Raw genomic sequence first — 20,428 nt, forward strand, 5'->3', positions numbered from 1 at the left:
TGTTACCAACAGACCTGCCTGTTTGGTTTTGTTTTTTTTCAGATTGCTAAAACCCTTGCTTGCAGTCTGGTTTCAAGACATCCACAATATGCATGAAATAATTTTGCATACAGTGAGGGCAGTGCATGCAAATGTATCTGATGCATATCCATTGTGGCTATCTGGCAAACCAGACTGCCTTGGGATTCCCCAAGACTGGGTGAGAACCCCTATTCCAGTGGCTTTGCTATGGTTTTCTTCTGCTAGTAGTACAGAAGATGGAGGCTGAAATTCTGAGCAGTGTGGTAAAACTTGAACAAAGAAAGGTGGCATAAGACTGCATTTTGTGGTCACCAAACCTCTCTTTTTTCAAATGCCCTCTCCCCCCCCAAAAAAAAAAAAAAAAAGCAGGCACAAATGCATCCCTTGTAAAGTTTTTGCATTAAATGGTGTTTTTTCATGCTTTTGTCCTTCCTCTATAGATGTTTGGCCTTGCTATAGATGTTTTTTTAAATTATACAATTATTTTTAAATAATGTTCAGGTGGGTACATGATGCACTAAAGTTCCATAGTACTTTGTAATATTTCCTCATTGATTTTGTCATGCTTACTAAACATTTTTGGGGCTAACTTAAATTGAGCCGTTAGCTTTCAGAGGTGTTTTGATGTTTGTCTTGCAAGCACCTGCATATCCTGGATGGCTGTGATAGTTTAAAATGAGTGGCAATAGTGGTACAGCACTAACACCTAAAATAGGGCAAAATCAGGTATCTTTTAAGCTACCCTGTTTCGCTGAAAATGAGACCTATCCCAAAATAAGCCCTAGCATGATTTTTAAAGATGCTCCTAATATAAGCCCTACCCTAAAAATAAGCCCTAGTTAAGATGGACCCACCAAAGCCCCCCCCCCACCGAATGTCCCCGAAACTCCTTGACTCTCCCTGACAGTGCTGAAAAACTTGGACTCATCAATTCAGCAACCCCTGCTGCTTTAGGAGGCCTCGGAGCGGAGTTATGTCAGTCTCACGATTGGAGGGTCGGTGGGGTTCTGCTGCACAAGGGGATAGGTGAGAGGGGAGGAATGATGCTGCACATGGGGGGGGGAGAAAGAAAAAAGGAAGAATTGGGGTAGAGGAGAGGAAGAGAGAAATGATTGTTGTACATGGAAAAAATAAGACAGCCCCAAAAATAAGCCCTAGTGCGTTTTTTGGACCCAAAATTAATATAAGACACTATCTTATTTTCATGGAAACATGGTAGTAACAGCATATTCACTGCTGATTCTACTGAGGATCTCAAGCCTAAAACCTACCTCTACCTTACTACCCATAAATCTTATTTCCTCTTCCTCTTCATAGGAAAAAGGGTAAGACTTTGTTAACTCTAATTAAATCCTGGTGCCTGTGGCTCAGGGTGACTAAAGTAGGGAAAATCCTGTTATAAATCCTGTGCTTTAGGGTAGCACTGATAGAACCTGCATTTTTGTTTAAAATACTGTGTTTTAGGTGGTATAGAGCCTATATTTCTGTCTTACTAGTATTCAGCCATTGTTTTCTGCTGATTAGGTGGAGAAGGGAGGGGCTCTGTTTTACTTCTAAGGTTAATTGAATTATCTTTGGGACATTGCTGTGAACAAGGCTGCCCTGTGAACTTCTAAAAGCTAAGTTACTCAGCATTTCATATTCTGCTCTTTTAACTGGTTTTCAGCATTATATCTGCTTAATTTCTCTTCTCCTCCCTGTTTCTTACTAAAATAAATTTTAAAAAACACAAAAAAATAAACCCTTCTCTTTCCTCTGTTAAATCTTATTTCCTCTTTCCCTTTCCCTTCATAGGAATAAGGGTAAGACTTATAGTCCCACCAACCCCAGGGACCACTATTCATACATAGAGACCCATATAATCAGGACTACTCAAATCAAGTCACTTCACAACCAATCAAGATGACCTTTATTCTATGCAATCACTGTGGTGCTTTAATTTAATTTAAACTAGAAGGTGGGGGTGGTGTATGTACGAAGGACAATTATAGAGACCACCCCCGGCAAAAGAAAAGATGTGATAGTAGTAAAGGCTGCAACATAAGCAATATCAGCAACTCATTTCTTAGTATTGCAACGGAAAGTGAAACGACACAAAAATCCATACGAAAAAGGAGATTATTGCTGAAAAATAGCTGGAAAGCGATGACCACAAATGCTCGCAGTCTAAGCAACAAAGTTCATGATCTGCAAGCCCTGATATTAGAGGCAGATCTAGATATTGTTGCTATCACAGAGACATGGTTCAGTGAATCACATGGATGGGATGCAAACATACCGGGATATAATCTTTTTAGGAAGGACAGAGATGGTCATAAAGGTGGAGGAGTAGCTCTCTATGTAAAGATCAATATCCAAGCGACCGAAATGCAAGGGACCTGGGGAGAGGAAGAAGCGATATGGATTGCTCTGAAAAGAGAAGATGGAACTTCTATCTACGTGGGTGTAGTCTACAGACCTCCGACTCAATCGCAGCAAATTGATAAGGATCTGATTGTGGATATCCAAAAGTTTGGAAGGAAAGAGGAGGTTCTGCTGTTGGGAGATTTCAACCTGCCGGATGCGGACTGGAATGTTCCGTCTGCGGAATCGGAAAGAAGTAGGGAGATTGTGGATGCCTTTCAAGAGGCTCTGCTCAGACAAATGGTGACGGAACCCACAAGGGAAAAAGCGATATTGGATCTGGTCCTCACAAATGGAGAGAGTATCTCTAATGTTCGAGTGGGTGCTCACCTGGGTAGTAGCGATCATCAAACGGTTTGGTTTGATATAACGGCTAAAGTGGAGAGCGGCCGCACGATACTTAAAGTCCTAGATTTCAAACGTACGGACTTTAATGCAATGGGAAAGTACCTGAAGAAAGAGCTGTTAGGATGGGAGGACATAAGAGAAGTGGAAAGACAGTGGTCTAAGCTGAAAGGAGTGATAAAAATGGCTACGGACCTTTATGTGAAGAAAATCAATAAAAACAAAAGAAAAAGGAAGCCGATATGGTTCTCCAACCTAGTGGCTGAGAAAATAAAGGCGAAAGAGTTGGCGTTCATGAAATATAAAAAAACCCAAGAAGAGGAGAGCAGAAAAGACTACAGGGTGAAACTGAAAGAAGCCAAGAGAGAGATACGCTTGGCGAAGGCACAGGCGGAAGAACAAATGGCTAAAAATGTAAAAAAAGGAGATAAAAATTTTTTCAGATATATTAGTGAAAGGAGGAAGATAAAAAATGGAATTGCTAGGCTAAAAGATGCTGGGAACAAATATGTGGAGAGTGATGAGGAGAAAGCAAATGTGCTAAACAAATACTTCTGTTCTGTGTTCACAGAAGAAAATCCTGGAGAAGGACCGAGATTGTCCGGCAAAGTTACACGAGAAAATGGAGTAGATTCTGCGCCTTTCACGGAGGAGGGTGTTTATGAGCAACTTGAAAAACTGAAGGTGGACAAAGCGATGGGACCAGACGGGATCCATCCCAGGATACTAAGGGAACTCAGAGAGGTTCTGGCGAGTCCTATTAAAGACTTGTTCAACAAATCTCTGGAGACGGGAGTGATTCCTGGGGATTGGAGGAGAGCGGATGTGGTCCCTATTCATAAAAGTGGTCACAGGGATGAAGCAGGAAACTACAGGCCGGTGAGCCTCACTTCAGTTGTTGGAAAAATAATGGAAGTGTTGCTGAAAGAAAGGATAGTGTATTTCCTTGAATCTAATGGGTTACAGGATCCGAGGCAACATGGCTTTACAAAAGGTAAATCGTGCCAAACGAACCTGATTGAATTTTTTGATTGGGTGACCAGAGAGCTGGATCGAGGACATATGCTAGATGTAATTTATTTGGATTTCAGCAAAGCCTTTGATACAGTTCCTCATAGGAGGCTGTTGAACAAACTTGAAGGGCTGAAGTTAGGACCCAAAGTGGTGAACTGGGTCAGAAACTGGCTGTCGGACAGACGCCAGAGGGTGGTGGTTAATGGAAGTCGCTCGAAGGAAGGAAAGGTGACTAGTGGAGTCCCTCAGAGTTCGGTGCTGGGGCCAATCCTGTTCAATATGTATGTAAGTGACATTGCTGAAGGGTTAGAAGGAAAAGTGTGCCTTTTTGCAGATGATACCAAGATTTGTAACAGAGTAGACACCGAAGAGGGAGTGGAAAATATGAAAAAGGATCTGCAAAAGTTAGAGGAATGGTCTAATGCCTGGCAACTAAAATTCAATGCAAAGAAATGCAGAGTAATGCATTTGGGGATTAATAATAGGAAGGAACCGTATATGCTGGGAGGAGAGAAGCTGATATGCACGGACGGGGAGAGGGACCTTGGGGTGATAGTGTCCGAAGATCTAAAGGCGAAAAAACAGTGTGACAAGGCAGTGGCTGCTGCCAGAAGGATTCTGGGCTGTATAAAGAGAGGCGTAGTCAGTAGAAGAAAGAAGGTGTTGATGCCCCTGTACAGGTCATTGGTGAGGCCCCACTTGGAGTATTGTGTTCAGTTTTGGAGACCGTATCTGGCGAAAGACGTAAGAAGACTTGAGGCGGTCCAGAGGAGGGCGACGAAAATGATAGGAGGCTTGCACCAGAAGACATATGAGGAGAGACTGGAAGCCCTGAATATGTATACCCTAGAGGAAAGGAGAGACAGGGGAGATATGATTCAGACGTTCAAATACTTAAAGGGTATTAACGTAGAACAAAATCTTTTCCAGAGAAAGGAAAATGGTAAAACCAGAGGACATAATTTGAGGTTGAGGGGTGGTAGATTCAGGGGCAATGTTAGGAAATTCTACTTTACGGAGAGGGTGGTGGATGCCTGGAATGCGCTCCCGAGAGAGGTGGTGGAGAGTAAAACTGTGACTGAGTTCAAAGAAGCGTGGGATGAACACAGAAGATTTAGAATCAGAAAATAATATTAAAGATTGAACTAGGCCAGTTACTGGGCAGACTTGTACGGTCTGTGTCTGTGTATGGCCGTTTGGAGGAGGATGGGCAGGGGAGGGCTTCAATGGCTGGGAGGGTGTAGATGGGCTGGAGTAAGTCTTAACAGAGATTTCGGCAGTTGGAACCCAAGCACAGTACCGGGTAAAGCTTTGGATTCTCGCCCAGAAATAGCTAAGAAGAAAAAAAAAAAAAAAAATTTTTAAATTGAATCAGGTTGGGTAGACTGGATGGACCATTCGGGTCTTTATCTGCCGTCATCTACTATGTTACTATGTTACTATGTAATTCCAAGACATACTATCTGGAGGCTTAAGGCTTGCCCCATCTGTCTTCAACTTGCCAGTATTAAGGAGGAGCTTGGCAAACTTAAACAGGAATTGAATACAATTAAAGCAGCTTCCATCACTCCACAAAATCATACCAACTTACCACCTCTACCTCAAAGAATAAAACAGCCCAGGAATAAATGGGTCACAGTAGGCTCAGGAAGACTGCGACATGTAACACAGAAACATCCACCTTCACTAATATTACCTCTACAGAATTCCTTCGCTCCACTAGTGCACTGCGATACTCAGGAAAACAGAAGGGAGGTGGGACTGGAACCAATGAAGGTAACTCAAGAGAACAAGTGCACCCTAAGTACAAATAAAAAAGCCAAAAACATAAAACTATTACTGTTAGGGGATTCCATCATCAGAGGCATTAACCTTGGAACACAGGGCGAGGAGACCAAAATAGTGAAATGTCTTCCAGGATCCTCAGCTACCAGGAGTTCCAGGCAAATACTGACTATAATTAAGGAAGAAACTAAGGATTTTAACACTGATGTTGTTATCCATCTGGGAACAAATGACCTGGCAAACAACTCCACACTTGCAGCACAGAAAGCTTTTCGGGAGCTTGATGAGGGCGTGAAACCTTTTGTAAAGACTTTAGCTTTTTCTGAAATACTGCCTGCATATGGAAAGGGAGAGCAAAGAGTGAAAAACACAGAGGACTTTAATAGATGGCTCAGAGCCTGGTGTCATCAAGAAGGCTTCAGGTACATAGGAGGATGGGGAAATACATGGAAGGACAAGAAGCTATATTGCACTGATGGGCTACATATTACTACAGCAGGAAAAAGAAACCTTGCAGAGAAATTTAGACAATATTTTTCTAGGCATTTAAACTAGAAGGTGGGGGTGGTGTATGTACGAAGGACAATTATAGAGACCACCCCCGGCAAAAGAAAAGATGTGATAGTAGTAAAGGCTGCAACATAAGCAATATCAGCAATTCATTTCTTAGGATTGCAACGGAAAGTGAAACGACACAAAAATCCATACGAAAAAGGAGATTATCGCTGAAAAATAGCTGGAAAGCGATGACCACAAATGCTCGCAGTCTAAGCAACAAAGTTCATGATCTGCAAGCCCTGATATTAGAGGCAGATCTAGATATTGTTGCTATCACAGAGACATGGTTCAGTGAATCACATGGATGGGATGCAAACATATCGGTATATAATATTTTTAGGAAGGACAGAGATGGTCATAAAGGTGGAGGAGTAGCTCTCTATGTAAAGATCAATATCCAAGCGACCGAAATGCAAGGGACCTGGGGAGAGGAAGAAGCGATATTGATTGCTCTGAAAAGAGAAGATGGAACTTCTATCTACGTGGGTGTAGTCTACAGACCTCCGACTCAATCGCAGCAAATTGATAAGGATCTGATTGTGGATATCCAAAAGTTTGGAAGGAAAGAGGAGGTTCTGCTGTTGGGAGATTTCAACCTGCCGGATGCGGACTGGAATGTTCCGTCTGCGGAATCGGAAAGAAGTAGGGAGATTGTGGATGCCTTTCAAGAGGCTCTGCTCAGACAAATGGTGACGGAACCCACAAGGGAAAAAGCGATATTGGATCTGGTCCTCACAAATGGAGAGAGTATCTCTAATGTTCGAGTGGGTGCTCACCTGGGTAGTAGCGATCATCAAACGGTTTTGTTTGATATAACGGCTAAAGTGGAGAGCGGCCGCACAATACTTAAAGTCCTAGATTTCAAACGTACGGACTTTAATGCAATGGGAAAGTACCTGAAGAAAGAGCTGTTAGGATGGGAGGACATAAGAGAAGTGGAAAGACAGTGGTCTAAGCTGAAAAGAGCGATAAAAATGGCTACGGATCTTTATGTGAAGAAAATCAATAAAAACAAGAGAAAAAGGAAGCCGATATGGTTCTCCAACCTAGTGGCTGAGAAAATAAAGGCGAAAGAGTTGGCGTTCATGAAATATTAAAAACCCCAAGAAGAGGAGAGCAGAAAGGACTACAGGGTGAAACTGAAAGAAGCCAAGAGAGAGATACGTTTGGCGAAGGCACAGGCGGAAGAACAAATGGCAAAAAATGTAAAAAAGGGAGATAAAAAATTTTTCTGATATATTAGTGAAAGGAGGAAGATAAAAAATGGAATTGCTAGGCTAAAAGATGCTGGGAACAAATATGTGGAGAGTGATGAGGAGAAAGCAAATGTGCTAAACAAATACTTCTGTTCTGTGTTCACAGAAGAAAATCCTGGAGAAGGACCGAGATTGTCTGGCAAAGTTACACGAGAAAATGGAGTAGATTCTGCGCCGTTCACGGAGGAGGGTGTTTATGAGCAACTTGAAAAACTGAAGGTAGACAAAGCGATGGGACCAGACGGGATCCATCTCAGGATACTAAGGGAGCTCAGAGAGGTTCTGGCGAGTCCTATTAAAGACTTGTTCAACAAATCTCTGGAGACGGGAGTGATTCCTGGGGATTGGAGGAGAGCGGATGTGGTCCCTATTCATAAAAGTGGTCACAGGGATGAAGCAGGAAACTACAGGCCGGTGAGCCTCACTTCAGTTGTTGGAAAAATAATGGAAGTGTTGCTGAAAGAAAGGATAGTGTACTTCCTTGAATCTAATGGGTTACAGGATCCGAGGCAACATGGCTTTACAAAAGGTAAATCGTGCCAAACGAACCTGATTGAATTTTTTGATTGGGTGACCAGAGAGCTGGATCGAGGACATATGCTAGATGTAATTTACTTGGATTTCAGCAAAGCCTTTGATACAGTTCCTCATAGGAGGCTGTTGAACAAACTTGAAGGGCTGAAGTTAGGACCCAAAGTGGTGAACTGGGTCAGAAACTGGCTGTCGGACAGACGCCAGAGGGTGGTGGTTAATGGAAGTCGCTCGAAGGAAGGAAAGGTGACTAGTGGAGTCCTTCAGGGTTCGCTGCTGGGGCCAATCCTGTTCAATATGTATGTGAGTGACATTGCTGAAGGGTTAGAAGGAAAAGTGTGCCTTTTTGCAGATGATACCAAGATTTGTAACAGAGTAGACACCGAAGAGGGAGTGGAAAATATGAAAAAGGATCTGCAAAAGTTAGAGGAATGGTCTAATGCCTGGCAACTAAAATTCAATGCAAAGAAATGCAGAGTAATGCATTTGGGGATTAATAATAGGAAGGAACCGTATATGCTGGGAGGAGAGAAGCTGATATGCACGGAGAGGGACCTTGGGGTGATAGTGTCCAAAGATCTAAAGGCGAAAAAACAGTGTGACAAGGCAGTGGCTGCTGCCAGAAGGATGCTGGGCTGTATAAAGAGAGGCTTAGTCAGTAGAAGGAAGAAGGTGTTGATGCCCCTGTACAGGTCATTGGTGAGGCCCCACTTGGAGTATTGTGTTCAGTTTTGGAGACCGTATCTGGCGAAAGACGTAAGAAGACTTGAGGCGGTCCAGAGGAGAGCGACGAAAATGATAGGAGGCTTGCGCCAGAAGACGTATGAGGAGAGACTGGAAGCCCTGAATATGCATACTCTAGAGGAAAGGAGAGACAGGGGAGATATGATTCAGACGTTCAAATACTTGAAGGGTATTAACGTAGAACAAAATCTTTTCCAGAGAAAGGAAAATGGTAAAACCAGAGGACATAATTTGAGGTTGAGGGGTGGTAGATTCAGGGGCAATGTTAGGAAATTCTACTTTACGGAGAGGATAGTGGATGCCTGGAATGCGCTCCCGAGAGAGGTGGTGGAGAGTAAAACTGTGACTGAGTTCAAAGAAGCGTGGGATGAACACAGAAGATTTAGAATCAGAAAATAATATTAAATATTGAACTAGGCCAGTTACTGGGCAGACTTGCACGGTCTGTGTCTGTGTATGGCCGTTTGGTGGAGGATGGGCAGGGGAGGGTTTCAATGGCTGGGAGGGTGTAGATGGGCTGGAGTAAGTCTTAACAGAGATTTTGGCAGTTGGAACCCAAGCACAGTACCGGGTAAAACTTTGGATTCTTGCCCAGAAATAGCTAAGAAGAAAAATTAAAAAAAAAAAAAAAAAAAATTTAAATTAAATCAGGTTGGGCAGACTAGATGGACCATTCGGGTCTTTATCTGCCGTCATCTACTATGTTACTATGTTACTATGTATAAAGGGCAGGTTTCCTTCATACTAGGTATCCATTACAGCCTGAGAAAATACAATATTTACAGCCTTAGTATACTTAGCATGAAAAAAGACATGTCTCTTTACATCACATCCCAATGACAGACATGGCAGGTCATCTTGTAAAAGCTGGAGTGTTCACAAACAAAACTGCACCTTCTCAAAGGTCACAGACAGGCCATTCACAGGAAGTGGCAAAGTCAGCAGAGGTGATGTCCTCGAGGCAGTGGACTGTGCTCTTACCTCTTGCCGAGAGCTTCTTGGTGTTGATGATCTTGGCGGCATACTCATGTCCAGTGCAAAGCTTAACGCAGCGTCGTACCACAGAGAAGGCCCCCCTGGAAAGAGGAAAAGAGTGCATTTGTCATCAGCTAAGAAAATCAGAGCCGTTGGTCTACGGTCACAGCAAGGCACAACCAGAGTCAGATAAACGTATTCTAAAATGACAGAGCCGGTTGGCGACCTTAAATATATTAGATGCATTCTGTATGCCCAACATGTAAAACAGAACAAAATATCTCTCAGTCTGTCCTCTGAGCCAGTACTGGACCAATAATCTAGTATGATAAGGACACACTGCCTTCTGAGCCAGTACTAACACAGTGCTCCACTATGGTATTAAGAGATGCTCATCCTTCTTAAGTTGGTACTGATCCAATGTTCCAGTATGATGCTTGGAGGCAGTCTTTCTTCTAAATAAGCACTGGACTAAAAGCCAACCTGATGATGTGGGTTCTCCTTTTTTCTAAGTTAGATCAGACTGGGGGGGGGGGGTTTCAGAGAAATAAAATGGGCCAACATTTCTATAGGAAAAGCACCTTTCCTAGTAAAGAGATTGGGTCAATAAGTGATTTAAGTGAGGTGGACAGCTTAAGTCGCTTGGGGTGGCAATACACTGATATAAAATTCAGCGGCACTTACCGTAACTAGGAAATGCTGCTGAATATCTGCACTAACCGGCCATTTTGGAACCAGGCCTCAGAGGGGCATATTTATTTATTTTAAAATTTGTATGCTACACAATCTTAAGCACTAAGAGGTTCACAATATATCAGAGACTCACAGACATTATATAAAATTAACAAATACCTTCCTAAAAAGATGAAAAAAGTCATTCTAAACCATGGATTTAGCCCAAAATTAGCCGCTACTGTTCACTTCTCAGGGTTATAGATTAGACCAAATGATACGCAAAATAAGTATGTTTTAAGTTGTTTTCTGAACGACAGAAGTCAGTTGTTCCATAATTTAGTGCCAGCTACATGGAAAATGGAGGAACAAAAACCTAGCAAACTAATTAGTTTATATCAGAGGATCGTAAGGACCTAACTGGTTTATAGGCTTAAAAATGGAGGACAATATCAATGAAGCTGCACTATTAGAGCCTTGAAATTTTTAAATTTAATTATTTCTAAAAATAGAAGTCAATGTAGGGAGGCAAATATAGGAGAAATATGTTCAGATTTGGTAGTATAACAATAATTATGTTTGTAAATTACAAAGTGCATAACTTGGCAGACAATGTAAAAGAACATTACAAAAAATAAGGAAAGATGATGCTCTGTAAAGTGATATGAAAGTTCTCAAAGAAATGCAAACCATGCAATCTCCATAGTACTCTCAATTTAAAAAAGTACGGTTCTATTTATGTGCCTCATGACTGTAGATAGAGAGCGTCCTATGTAATAACACCCCTAAATAAATAATTTCTTCCTGAATTGGAATGGAACTGTTCAGAAAGAAACTTAAGGGGCAATCTGTTGAGTGTTCCAGGGGTAGAGTTGGGGGGTTCATAGACAAAACCGCGGAAGACAAAGGCGCGCGCCGACAACTGAGCGCAAGACGGAGGCGTGCGCCGAAGAAAATGACAGTTTTTAGGAGCTCCGACGGGGGGTTTTGTTAGGGAGCCCCCCCCCCACTTTACTTAATACAGATCGCGGCAGCGTTGTGGGTAGTTTGGGGGGTTGTAACCCCCCTCATTATACTGTAAACTTAACTTTTTCCCTGTTTTTAGGGAAAAAGTGAAGTTTTCAGTAAAATGTGGGAGGTTACAACCCCCCACAACGCCCCCACAACGCGGCACGATCTGTATAAAGTAAAGTGGGGGGTTCCCCCCACACACCCCCGTCGGAGCCCCTAAAAACAGTTATTTTCTTTGGCACGCGCCTCCGCGCTGCGCTCAGTTGTCAGCGCGCGCCTTTGTCTTCCACGATTTTGACCTGACACCGAGTTGGGGAGAAGCCATGAGTTATGCAGTTGCTGGCAATATTTTGTGCTGGTGCCTGCATAGCTAACTAGGTGAACTGGTTAGCTATGCATTGTTGACACTGAATATTGCCAGCAACCAAATAACTCATTGCTTCTCCCCAACTATACCCCTAGAACACACAACAAATAATTAAGCTCTAGAACTTGTTCCCAGCGGATGTGATAATGGCAATTAGCATATCTGGGTTTAAAAAAGGTTTGGACAAGTTGCTGGAGGAGAAGTCCATAGCCTTCTATTAAGGCAGATATAGGAGAAGCCATTGCTTGCCCTGGGATTGGCAGCATGAAATGTCACTATATGGGTCTCTGCCAGGTACTTGTGACCCGGATTGGCCACTGTTGGAAACAGGGTAATGGGCTAGATGGGCCATTGGTCAGACCTGGTATGGCTATTCTTATGTTATTAATATCATCTGGCACCCATGTAACTACTGCTTAATGGCTGAGAGCCTGCAAAGGTCTCTCCTCCCTTCTCCCCCCTCTCCAGCCCCCGCATCAATCATCCTACCTCCCAACACCTCCCCCTGAGGAGTACTGGGCCTCCCAACAAGAACTTCTTACCCCTTGTAGGCCTCCTGGGGCCTACCTTTAAAATCCCTGGTGGTCTAGAATCCATAGGGCAGCAGTGATACCCATTGCAGCTCTGATGTCAAAATGGCTCCCGTGGTCTCTAGAAGCAGTCTTGTGGTTCTAGCAGTACTATTGTGAGGGGGAATTGACAGGTGGCAGGGGGTTCCAGTGTTCCTTGAGGGAGGGGGATCAGTGCTTATTGAGGGGGAGAGGAAAAAACTGGTCCCGGGATTCTCTTTAAGTGTGTCCAAGCTAAATATTGGCCTTGACCCACCTAAGATCAGGTAGCAACTCCTGACTGATCAAACTTGGGATATTCAATATCAGACATGGCGTGATATTGAATATCCCACTCAAATTCTTTTGCAGGGGTCAGCGTATAAAAATATGCTAACTGCTGCCAGCTGAATATTGACTGGAATGATTCATGGAAGCAAAGATATTGGGGAATTGTTCTTTTTAAATTGCCTCTCCCCTCATCTCTCCTGTTCGCAGATATATACACTGTACAGCTAACATAAAACACACACCCAGATAGATACACACACACATACAAACATACACACACACACATACACTCTTACATCCCCCTCCCACAGACATAAGCACACACATATAGGCACTCTGACATGTACAGCCGTACATACAGAATAGATTCACATATACACACATACCAAGGTGTTTAAAATAATTTCATGAAACCTTGTTTTGTGGGCTCTTTCTATAACATATCCCCTGCTGCAATACCCCTATCTGCTTGTTAGACTGCTAGTAACTCAGGTGCATTTTTCACTTTCTTTCTTGTAAAATTTACTGTAATACCTAGTGACTGAACTATTTAGCTTTTTAAATGGCTGCTAAGTACTTTGTCATCTAGTGAATGAACCATGTGCCTACCTCACATTGCCTTAGGACAGTGTCAACCTGTAGTCAAACTAAAATACATTCTTTGAAATCTGATAATAACATCTGATGGATATCACACTTGTTTTCAGTTTATCATTCTTTCTAAGTCTGAGCGGAGTAGAACGGGTCAAGTGGATTGATTTTTCACTCCGTCAAAAATTACAAAAATTAGGGGACACTCGAAGTTATAGGGCAATACTTTTAAAACCAATAGGAGGAAATATTTTGTCACTCAGAGAATAGTTAAGCTCTGGAACGCATTGCCAGAGGTTGTGGTAAGAGCGGATAGCGTAGCTGGTTTTAAGAAAGGTTTGGACAATTTCCTGGAGGAAAAGTCCATAGTCTGTTATTGAGAAAGACATAGGGGAAGCCACTGCTTGCCCTGGATCGGTACCATGGAATGTTGCTACTCTTTGGGATCCTAGAATCTTGCTACTCTTTGGGGATTCTGTATGGCATGTTGCTACTATTTGGGGTTCCGGAATCTTGCATACTCTGAGATAATGGAATGTTGCTACTCCTTGGGTTTTGGCCAGGTACTAGTGACCTGGATTGGCCATGGTGAGAGCGGGTTACTGGGCTTGATGGACCGTTGGTTTGGCACATACATAAACAACAAATATACAGGCAGAGAGGATGTAAAGAAATCTGCCAGTAGTGTTCAACGTACTTAGGTAAAAGTAAAAATAAATATATATTTTAATACTTATTAAAAAGTACAGTGAAGCACACATTAAAAATAAAGTAAAAGTAAAAAAAGTTATTGCCTAATATAGGCCCTATTTTATAAAGGCCTTCTTCTATCAAACTGCGATAGCAGTTTTTAGCGCAGGGAGCCGCACTGAATGACTTACACTGCTCCCGATGCTCATTGAGTTCCTATAAGCGTTGGGAGCAGTGCAGGCCATTCAGCATGGCTCTCCATGCTAAAAACTGCTATCGCAGTTTGATAGAAGAAGGTCTAAGCTTTGGTAGAGGATTCTACTGTGGCCCAAGGCACTAAATGTGCCGACGCTCATAGGAATTCTATGAGCGTTGGAACATTTAGTACTCTGGGCTATGGTAGAAACCTCTACCACAGCTGAATTAAAGGGGGGGGGGGGAAGAATAATAATACTTTTTGAGTAAAATTAAAAGTACAGCAACTACAATGAATGCAACTACTGTATTAACATTTTTATCCTAATCTTATTGCTGTATAATTCAACTACTTTGCTTTTAATGAAACTACATTTTTGAAAATGACTGTCATTCATTCAACAAATGCCCTTACAGAAAGTGGATTGCTCAGTCTAATATAAAGTTCCTATAAATCAGACCAGGCTGCAGTATTACTGATGTCTTCTGACTGCATCTGGAGGTTCTGATCAAGGGAATCGCTGAAACACTTGACTTCAGTATAGCAAAGAATACTTTATTATCATTATTGTCATTATCATCTGCATTAGAAGTAGTGCTATCTAATTCATGATTTGCATCTTCATCTTTATCTTCATTATCACCGTCAGCTGTCCAATTACATAAAAAGCTTTCACAAAGTTGGAATCATTGGAGCCGATATTCAGGTGTCAGGTCAAAAGTGCGCCGGGACAAAGGCGCGCGCAGACAACTGAGCGCAACGTGGAGGCACGCGCCGAAGAAAATGACTATTTTAAAGGGCTCCGACGGGGGTGTGTGTGGGGGGAACCCCCCACTTTACTTTATAAAGATTGTGCCGCGTTGCGGGGGCGTTGTGGGGGGTTTGGGTGGTTGTAACCCCCCACATTTTACTGAAAACTTCACTTTTTCCCTAAAAAACAGGGAAACAGTTAAGTTTCCAGTATAATGAGGGCGGTTACAACCTCCCCAAACCCCCCACAATGCCGCCGCGATCTGTATTAAGTAAAGTGGGGGGGTTCCCCAACAAAAACCCCCATCAGAGCCTCTAAAAACAATCTTTTTCTTCAGCACGCGCTTCCGTCTTGCGCTCAGTTGTCGGCGCACACCTTTGTCTTCCGCGGTTTTGTCTATGAACTGATATTCAGAGCAACTTAAGCAGGCTAGAAGCTCTTTTGCCCACTTAAAATGCTTGCTGCTGTCTAGAGAACGACACGGGGACAGAATTTGTCCCTGTCCTCATTCCTGCGGTTAACCGCATGAAACCATCCCTGTGTCATTCTTTGAGGGGAGAGGGAAGAATCAGAGTATGAATGGGCACAACCACCGACCCTCAAGCCTTGCATTAAAGAATGCTGGTGTGGAAGGACTGAGGTTGAGATAAACACTAAAGAATGACAGTCTCTGGTATCCAGAGCAGATATTGTGATGTCATTATGCCTCATTCTACCAATGCCTAAGAGCCAACCTCATCAGTGATATCACAATGAGTTCATTATCCTATACTTGGCTCACATAAGAATCAGAGTATGAATGAGCACAAGAAAAGGAAAAGATATAAAGGTGAGACCTCATCTGGAAAATAGTCAGTGGTCTTGGCATGAAGGGATAAATTTTATATATGGCACTGAAAAATTCTTTTTTTGGTTTTTTTTTTTCTTTAAATCTTTATTGATTTTCCAAACTATCAAAGTGCAATAAACAATTGTACATAGAATAATTTTGTTAGAAAAAGCACATTCATCATTCAGAAATACATGAACAATCATTTTTACTCCCTCCCACCCACCCAAATGACTAATCAAGAAATACATAAATATATAGGTTCCTTCAATAACCTTTCCTACATTAATCTCTGTAAAAATTAAACCCCAACCCTCCCACCCACCCCTTGGATGTGTAAGTTATAATCAGAAGTGAATTAATGAACCAGTCAATTATTATTATTATTATTAATAAAATCAGTCAATGGACCCCATGTTAGTTGAACTACCTTAGTATTACCCTTTTGATCATTGATCATTTTTTCCAACCTATAATAATATATAATTAGTGCATTGAGTTAGGCACTGTTTATAAAATACGCTTAGTACCAGGATCCATGGAAAAACTTTAGGCATTGGGATTTACACCAACTGAAACCTGGTGTAATTCTCTGTGCTTAACTTACAGACACAGATCAGCCATAGTCTGTAAAGTGCGCAGAAATTGTTGTAAACCATCTTGACCTGCTTATTCACACTGGGTATTATACATTAAAAATTAATACAAATATTGATTCTACAACACTTGAAGGATATATCTCAAAATCTCACTTTATTTTGGATTGGCAACAGTAGCAAATTCCATAAATGACACACTTAAGAGATTGTTTGCTGTTTATGTATCAAATGGGCAAGATGGAAATTAACATGTTTACAGGATTTGAAGAGCACTTCAGCCAATTGTTTGAGGGCCACCATGGAGGACATGGGGGGCATGAAGACCACTGATTTACACCACCAGGTGTAAGTCCCAGAACATAAATTAGGTGCGGAACCCCTGTATTCTGTAATATTGCGCACATCTTTATTAAATGCCCCTGAACTACAGAGAATGATACAGGGACAGAGTTTGTCCCCATCCCCACGGATAACCGCGAGAAACTATCCCATGTCATTCTTTAGTGTCTACCTCAGCCTCAGCTTTTCTACAACAACATTCTTCAACGCAAGGCTTGAGGGTCAGTGGCTGTGCCCATTCATACTCTGATTCTTATGTGAGCCAAGTATAGGATAATGAAAGCATTGTGACATCACTGATGAGGTTGGCTCTTAGGCATTGGTGGAATGAGGCATTATGACATCACAATCTCAGCTCTGGAATGTTGCTACTCTTTGGGTTTCTGCCAGATACTTGAGACCTGGGTTGGCCACTGCTGGAAACAGGATACTGGGCTTAATGGACATTCAGTCTGTCCCAGTATGACAACACTTATGGTCTGATGTTCTAACTATCCGGTGTAATTCTTTAGTGTCTTTCTCAACCTCAGTCCTACACCAGCATTCTTCAATGCAAGGCTTGAGGATCAGTGGCTGTGCCCATTCATACTCTGATTCTTATGTGAGCCAAATATAGGATAATGAACCCATTGTACATCACTGATGAGGTTGGCTCTTAGGCATTGGTGGAATGAGGCATTATAATATCACAATATCTGCTCTGGATACCAGAGACTGTCATTCTTTAGTGTCTCTCTCAACCTCAGTCGTTCTACACCAGCATTCTACAATGAAAGGCTTGGGGATGGTTTTCCATTAACCGAGGGGATGGGGATAAATTCTGTCCCCGTGTCATTATCTTCTCTCATGGTTATGCCCCCTTTCAAGTTGCATGCTAAAAGATTTATGCATGGATCTTTATAGTATAGTGGAAGCAAGCTTGAAGGTGATAGAATAGAAGTTTTAAAGGATTTCAATCTCCTGGGCTCTTTTGTAAACAAAGATGCAACTAGCAGGGAAGAAATACTCCACAGAATAGCACTTGGTCGCTCTTCAATAAAAGATCTCAACAAAGTATTCAAAGGCAAGGAAATAACACTCCAAACAAAGATCAGACTTGTCCACACACTCACTTTCTCAATGCTCAATTATGGATGCAAAAGCTGGACACTACGGAAACAAGACAGAAAGAAGACCGATTCATTTGAGCTTTGGTGTTGGAGAAGGATTTTATGCATGCCGTGGACCACCAGAAAAACTAACAAATCAATTCTGGAAGAGATCAGACCGGCTATGTCACTAGAAACCCAAATGATGAAGTTACGACTGTCTTATTTTGATCATACTGTCAGAAGAGAAAGATCATTGGCACCTGCAAGCTCTGTTATTATTTAGTACAGTTTGCATGAATTTCCAATGCCAAAGGGATATTGTGATTTTCTCTGTTGAGCCATCCTAATGGACAAGAAGAATATTTTATAATATTAGGTTATCATGGACCCACCTACTTTAGTGCATTGGCGCAATTTGATGATTACACTGGTATCTTTAGAGTGTATTTCCATTCAAGATCTAGAATCTACTATAGGTAAAAAAAAGTTTGCCAAATCTGGGAACCCTTCTGGAGTACAAAGACTCCCACAGCTCAGAATAGAATACTTAACTAACAGATATCTGGAATGCAGATAATACCATGCTTTCCCTGAGATATGGTTGTTCTTTTTTTCTATTGTGTCATTGTGGGTGGGTGGGGAAGAGGGAGGGAAGGAGATGAAATGTTTAATTATTTGTCTGGTTGCTGACATTTGCAATTTGTAGTGTGTTCTAAATTAAATAAAAAATAATTTCAGTTTAAAAAAGGAGAATCTGAATCCAGAAAGTCAAATAAAACTCGATGTGAGCATTTAAAATCACTTTCAAACTGTCCAAACAGAGGTGGACTTTAAAATCTCAGGTCTCTGTAAGTTCACCACCCTGATAAATCTCACCAAGTACTCAGATATTAGAAGCAGTAGTCTCCTGAAGCCGAGTATTCAAACTCAGGTCTAATTTGGTGCCCTTAGACAAAGAATCCCAAGCCTGGTTAAGTTTATTGGGGCCCCAAAGTTTTGCCAAGGATATCTTTCAAACCTAAAATGATGCAGCACACAGAAAGGGACACAGAAAAAGATCAAAACACACAGAAAAGTCGACGACACCCACAAAAGAGTGTACATGCCAATAGAACTGGGATAGATGATTCTTTATTCATTAAAAAGAGCCGACACTGCCAGTGTTTTGGCTCTTGGACTGCATCAGGGGTTTATAACACACACAAATATTTGCATGCATAAATCCAAATGTACAAATTAAAACATTTAAAAATATCATCCTACATTTTACAATTCACACCATCCTATATATATTCTCAAAAATATTTCTCTAATATACCTATATGTACCCCGACCAGACCAACATTTCCAACATGACCAGCCTCACTCATAAACTCACCCCCCTTCTCCTCCTCTACTTGCTTAGCACAAGAGGCTGGATTACAAATATTCTAGCATTTGAACCTATTTCCACCTACACCACATGGAATAGAATCCCCGGCCCTGACAAATTCCTCCTCCCCCACCGACTTCTACATGACTGCACAGAAGCAGGTCTTTTCCCAATTCCTGTGGTCAACACCACTCGCCACCATCCCAGATCAACACCTAAAAGAAAGCGATCTCTAAAATATTTGCAACATACCATACCCTCCTGCCCCCCACAACATTCCATCCTTCCTTGTGCCTATTTGAACATCCGCTCAGCTAGAAATAAGGCCCAGCTCATCAAAGACTGGCTGGAAGAAACTCACTTAGACATTGTTCTCCTAACCGAAACATGGCTCATCTCCGACCAGGACACCATCATAGGGGACATCCTCCCTCCACATTACAAAATTATCCCTCTCTCAAGAAACTCAAAAAGAGGAGGTGGCCTCGCTATCATTCTCCAAAACCACCTCCACTTCCAAGTCCTAGACTCTAAATTAACCAACGACCTGGAAATCCTCACCTGCAAAATTTCCAAAACATACTATATAGATAACCTAATAGTCACGCTATTCTACATACCCCCTAATAAATGGAATCAAGCAAAAGATGATTACTACGAGTACCTCCTGTCAAACTCGTCAGCAGGCACCTACAATCTCTTAGCAGGCGACATCAACCTACACCTAGAGCAGGAAGAGAACTCAAATGTTGCAGACCTTCTCTCCTTCCTCACATCACTAGGCTTCTCCAAACCCCCTCAAACCACTACCCACAACAAAGGCCACCACCTTGACCTTATCACCTTTCTCTCCAATAACAATACCACCCCCAATATTAGTCTCTCAGACCAAACCTGGTCAAACACCCCCTGGTCCGACCACCTCCTATGCAACTTTGAACTAACCTGGCACAAAAAACAACCAGATAAGAAGCCTATCCCCAACCATACAAAGCAATTAATCTGGACAAGAGAACAACTAAATCCAGCAGACTTCTGGTCACACTACACCCTCATCTCCGATACCGATGTAGACCCCAACTTCCACCTAAATTGGAAAAAATTTAGCGACCAAGTTCTTAACACCACCGCCCCTCTAAGACTTCTCACGAAAACACTTCGCCCCTCAAACAGTTTGTTTGACGCAGACCTCCTGACCATAAAACGAGAAGTTCGGAAACTTGTAAGAATCTGGTGTAAATCAGGGACTGATTCAGGCAGAATCACCTGGCGACTGAAAGTCAAAGAATACAAAAACTGATCAACGAAAAGCGCAGCAAACACTACTCCCAACTAATAAACTCCTCTTCTCTAAACAGTAAAGCACTTTTTAGGCTAGTTAACTCCCTATTCGACATAGACTCTCACAAACGCCCCACCTCCGACTTCCCACCCTCCGCTATCACTCTA

The 20,428-nt window shown here is 42.2% G+C and overlaps 1 protein-coding gene across 13 annotated transcripts in view; it reads right to left on the reverse strand.

Moving 5' to 3' along the window:
- The window catches only part of CAMK2B (calcium/calmodulin dependent protein kinase II beta), a 385,126-nt gene that overhangs the window by 321,068 nt on the left and 43,630 nt on the right, over positions 1–20,428 (reverse strand). For all 13 annotated transcript variants that reach the window (XM_033948504.1, XM_033948506.1, XM_033948501.1 and 10 more), the window contains exon 2: positions 9,639–9,733. In XM_033948504.1, coding sequence (XP_033804395.1) covers positions 9,639–9,733 — 95 coding nt within the window. The remainder of the gene's footprint in view (positions 1–9,638; positions 9,734–20,428) is intronic.

Source organism: Geotrypetes seraphini, chromosome 6 (genome assembly GCF_902459505.1).
Source record: "Geotrypetes seraphini chromosome 6, aGeoSer1.1, whole genome shotgun sequence".
Classification (NCBI taxonomy): Eukaryota; Metazoa; Chordata; class Amphibia; order Gymnophiona; family Dermophiidae; genus Geotrypetes; species Geotrypetes seraphini.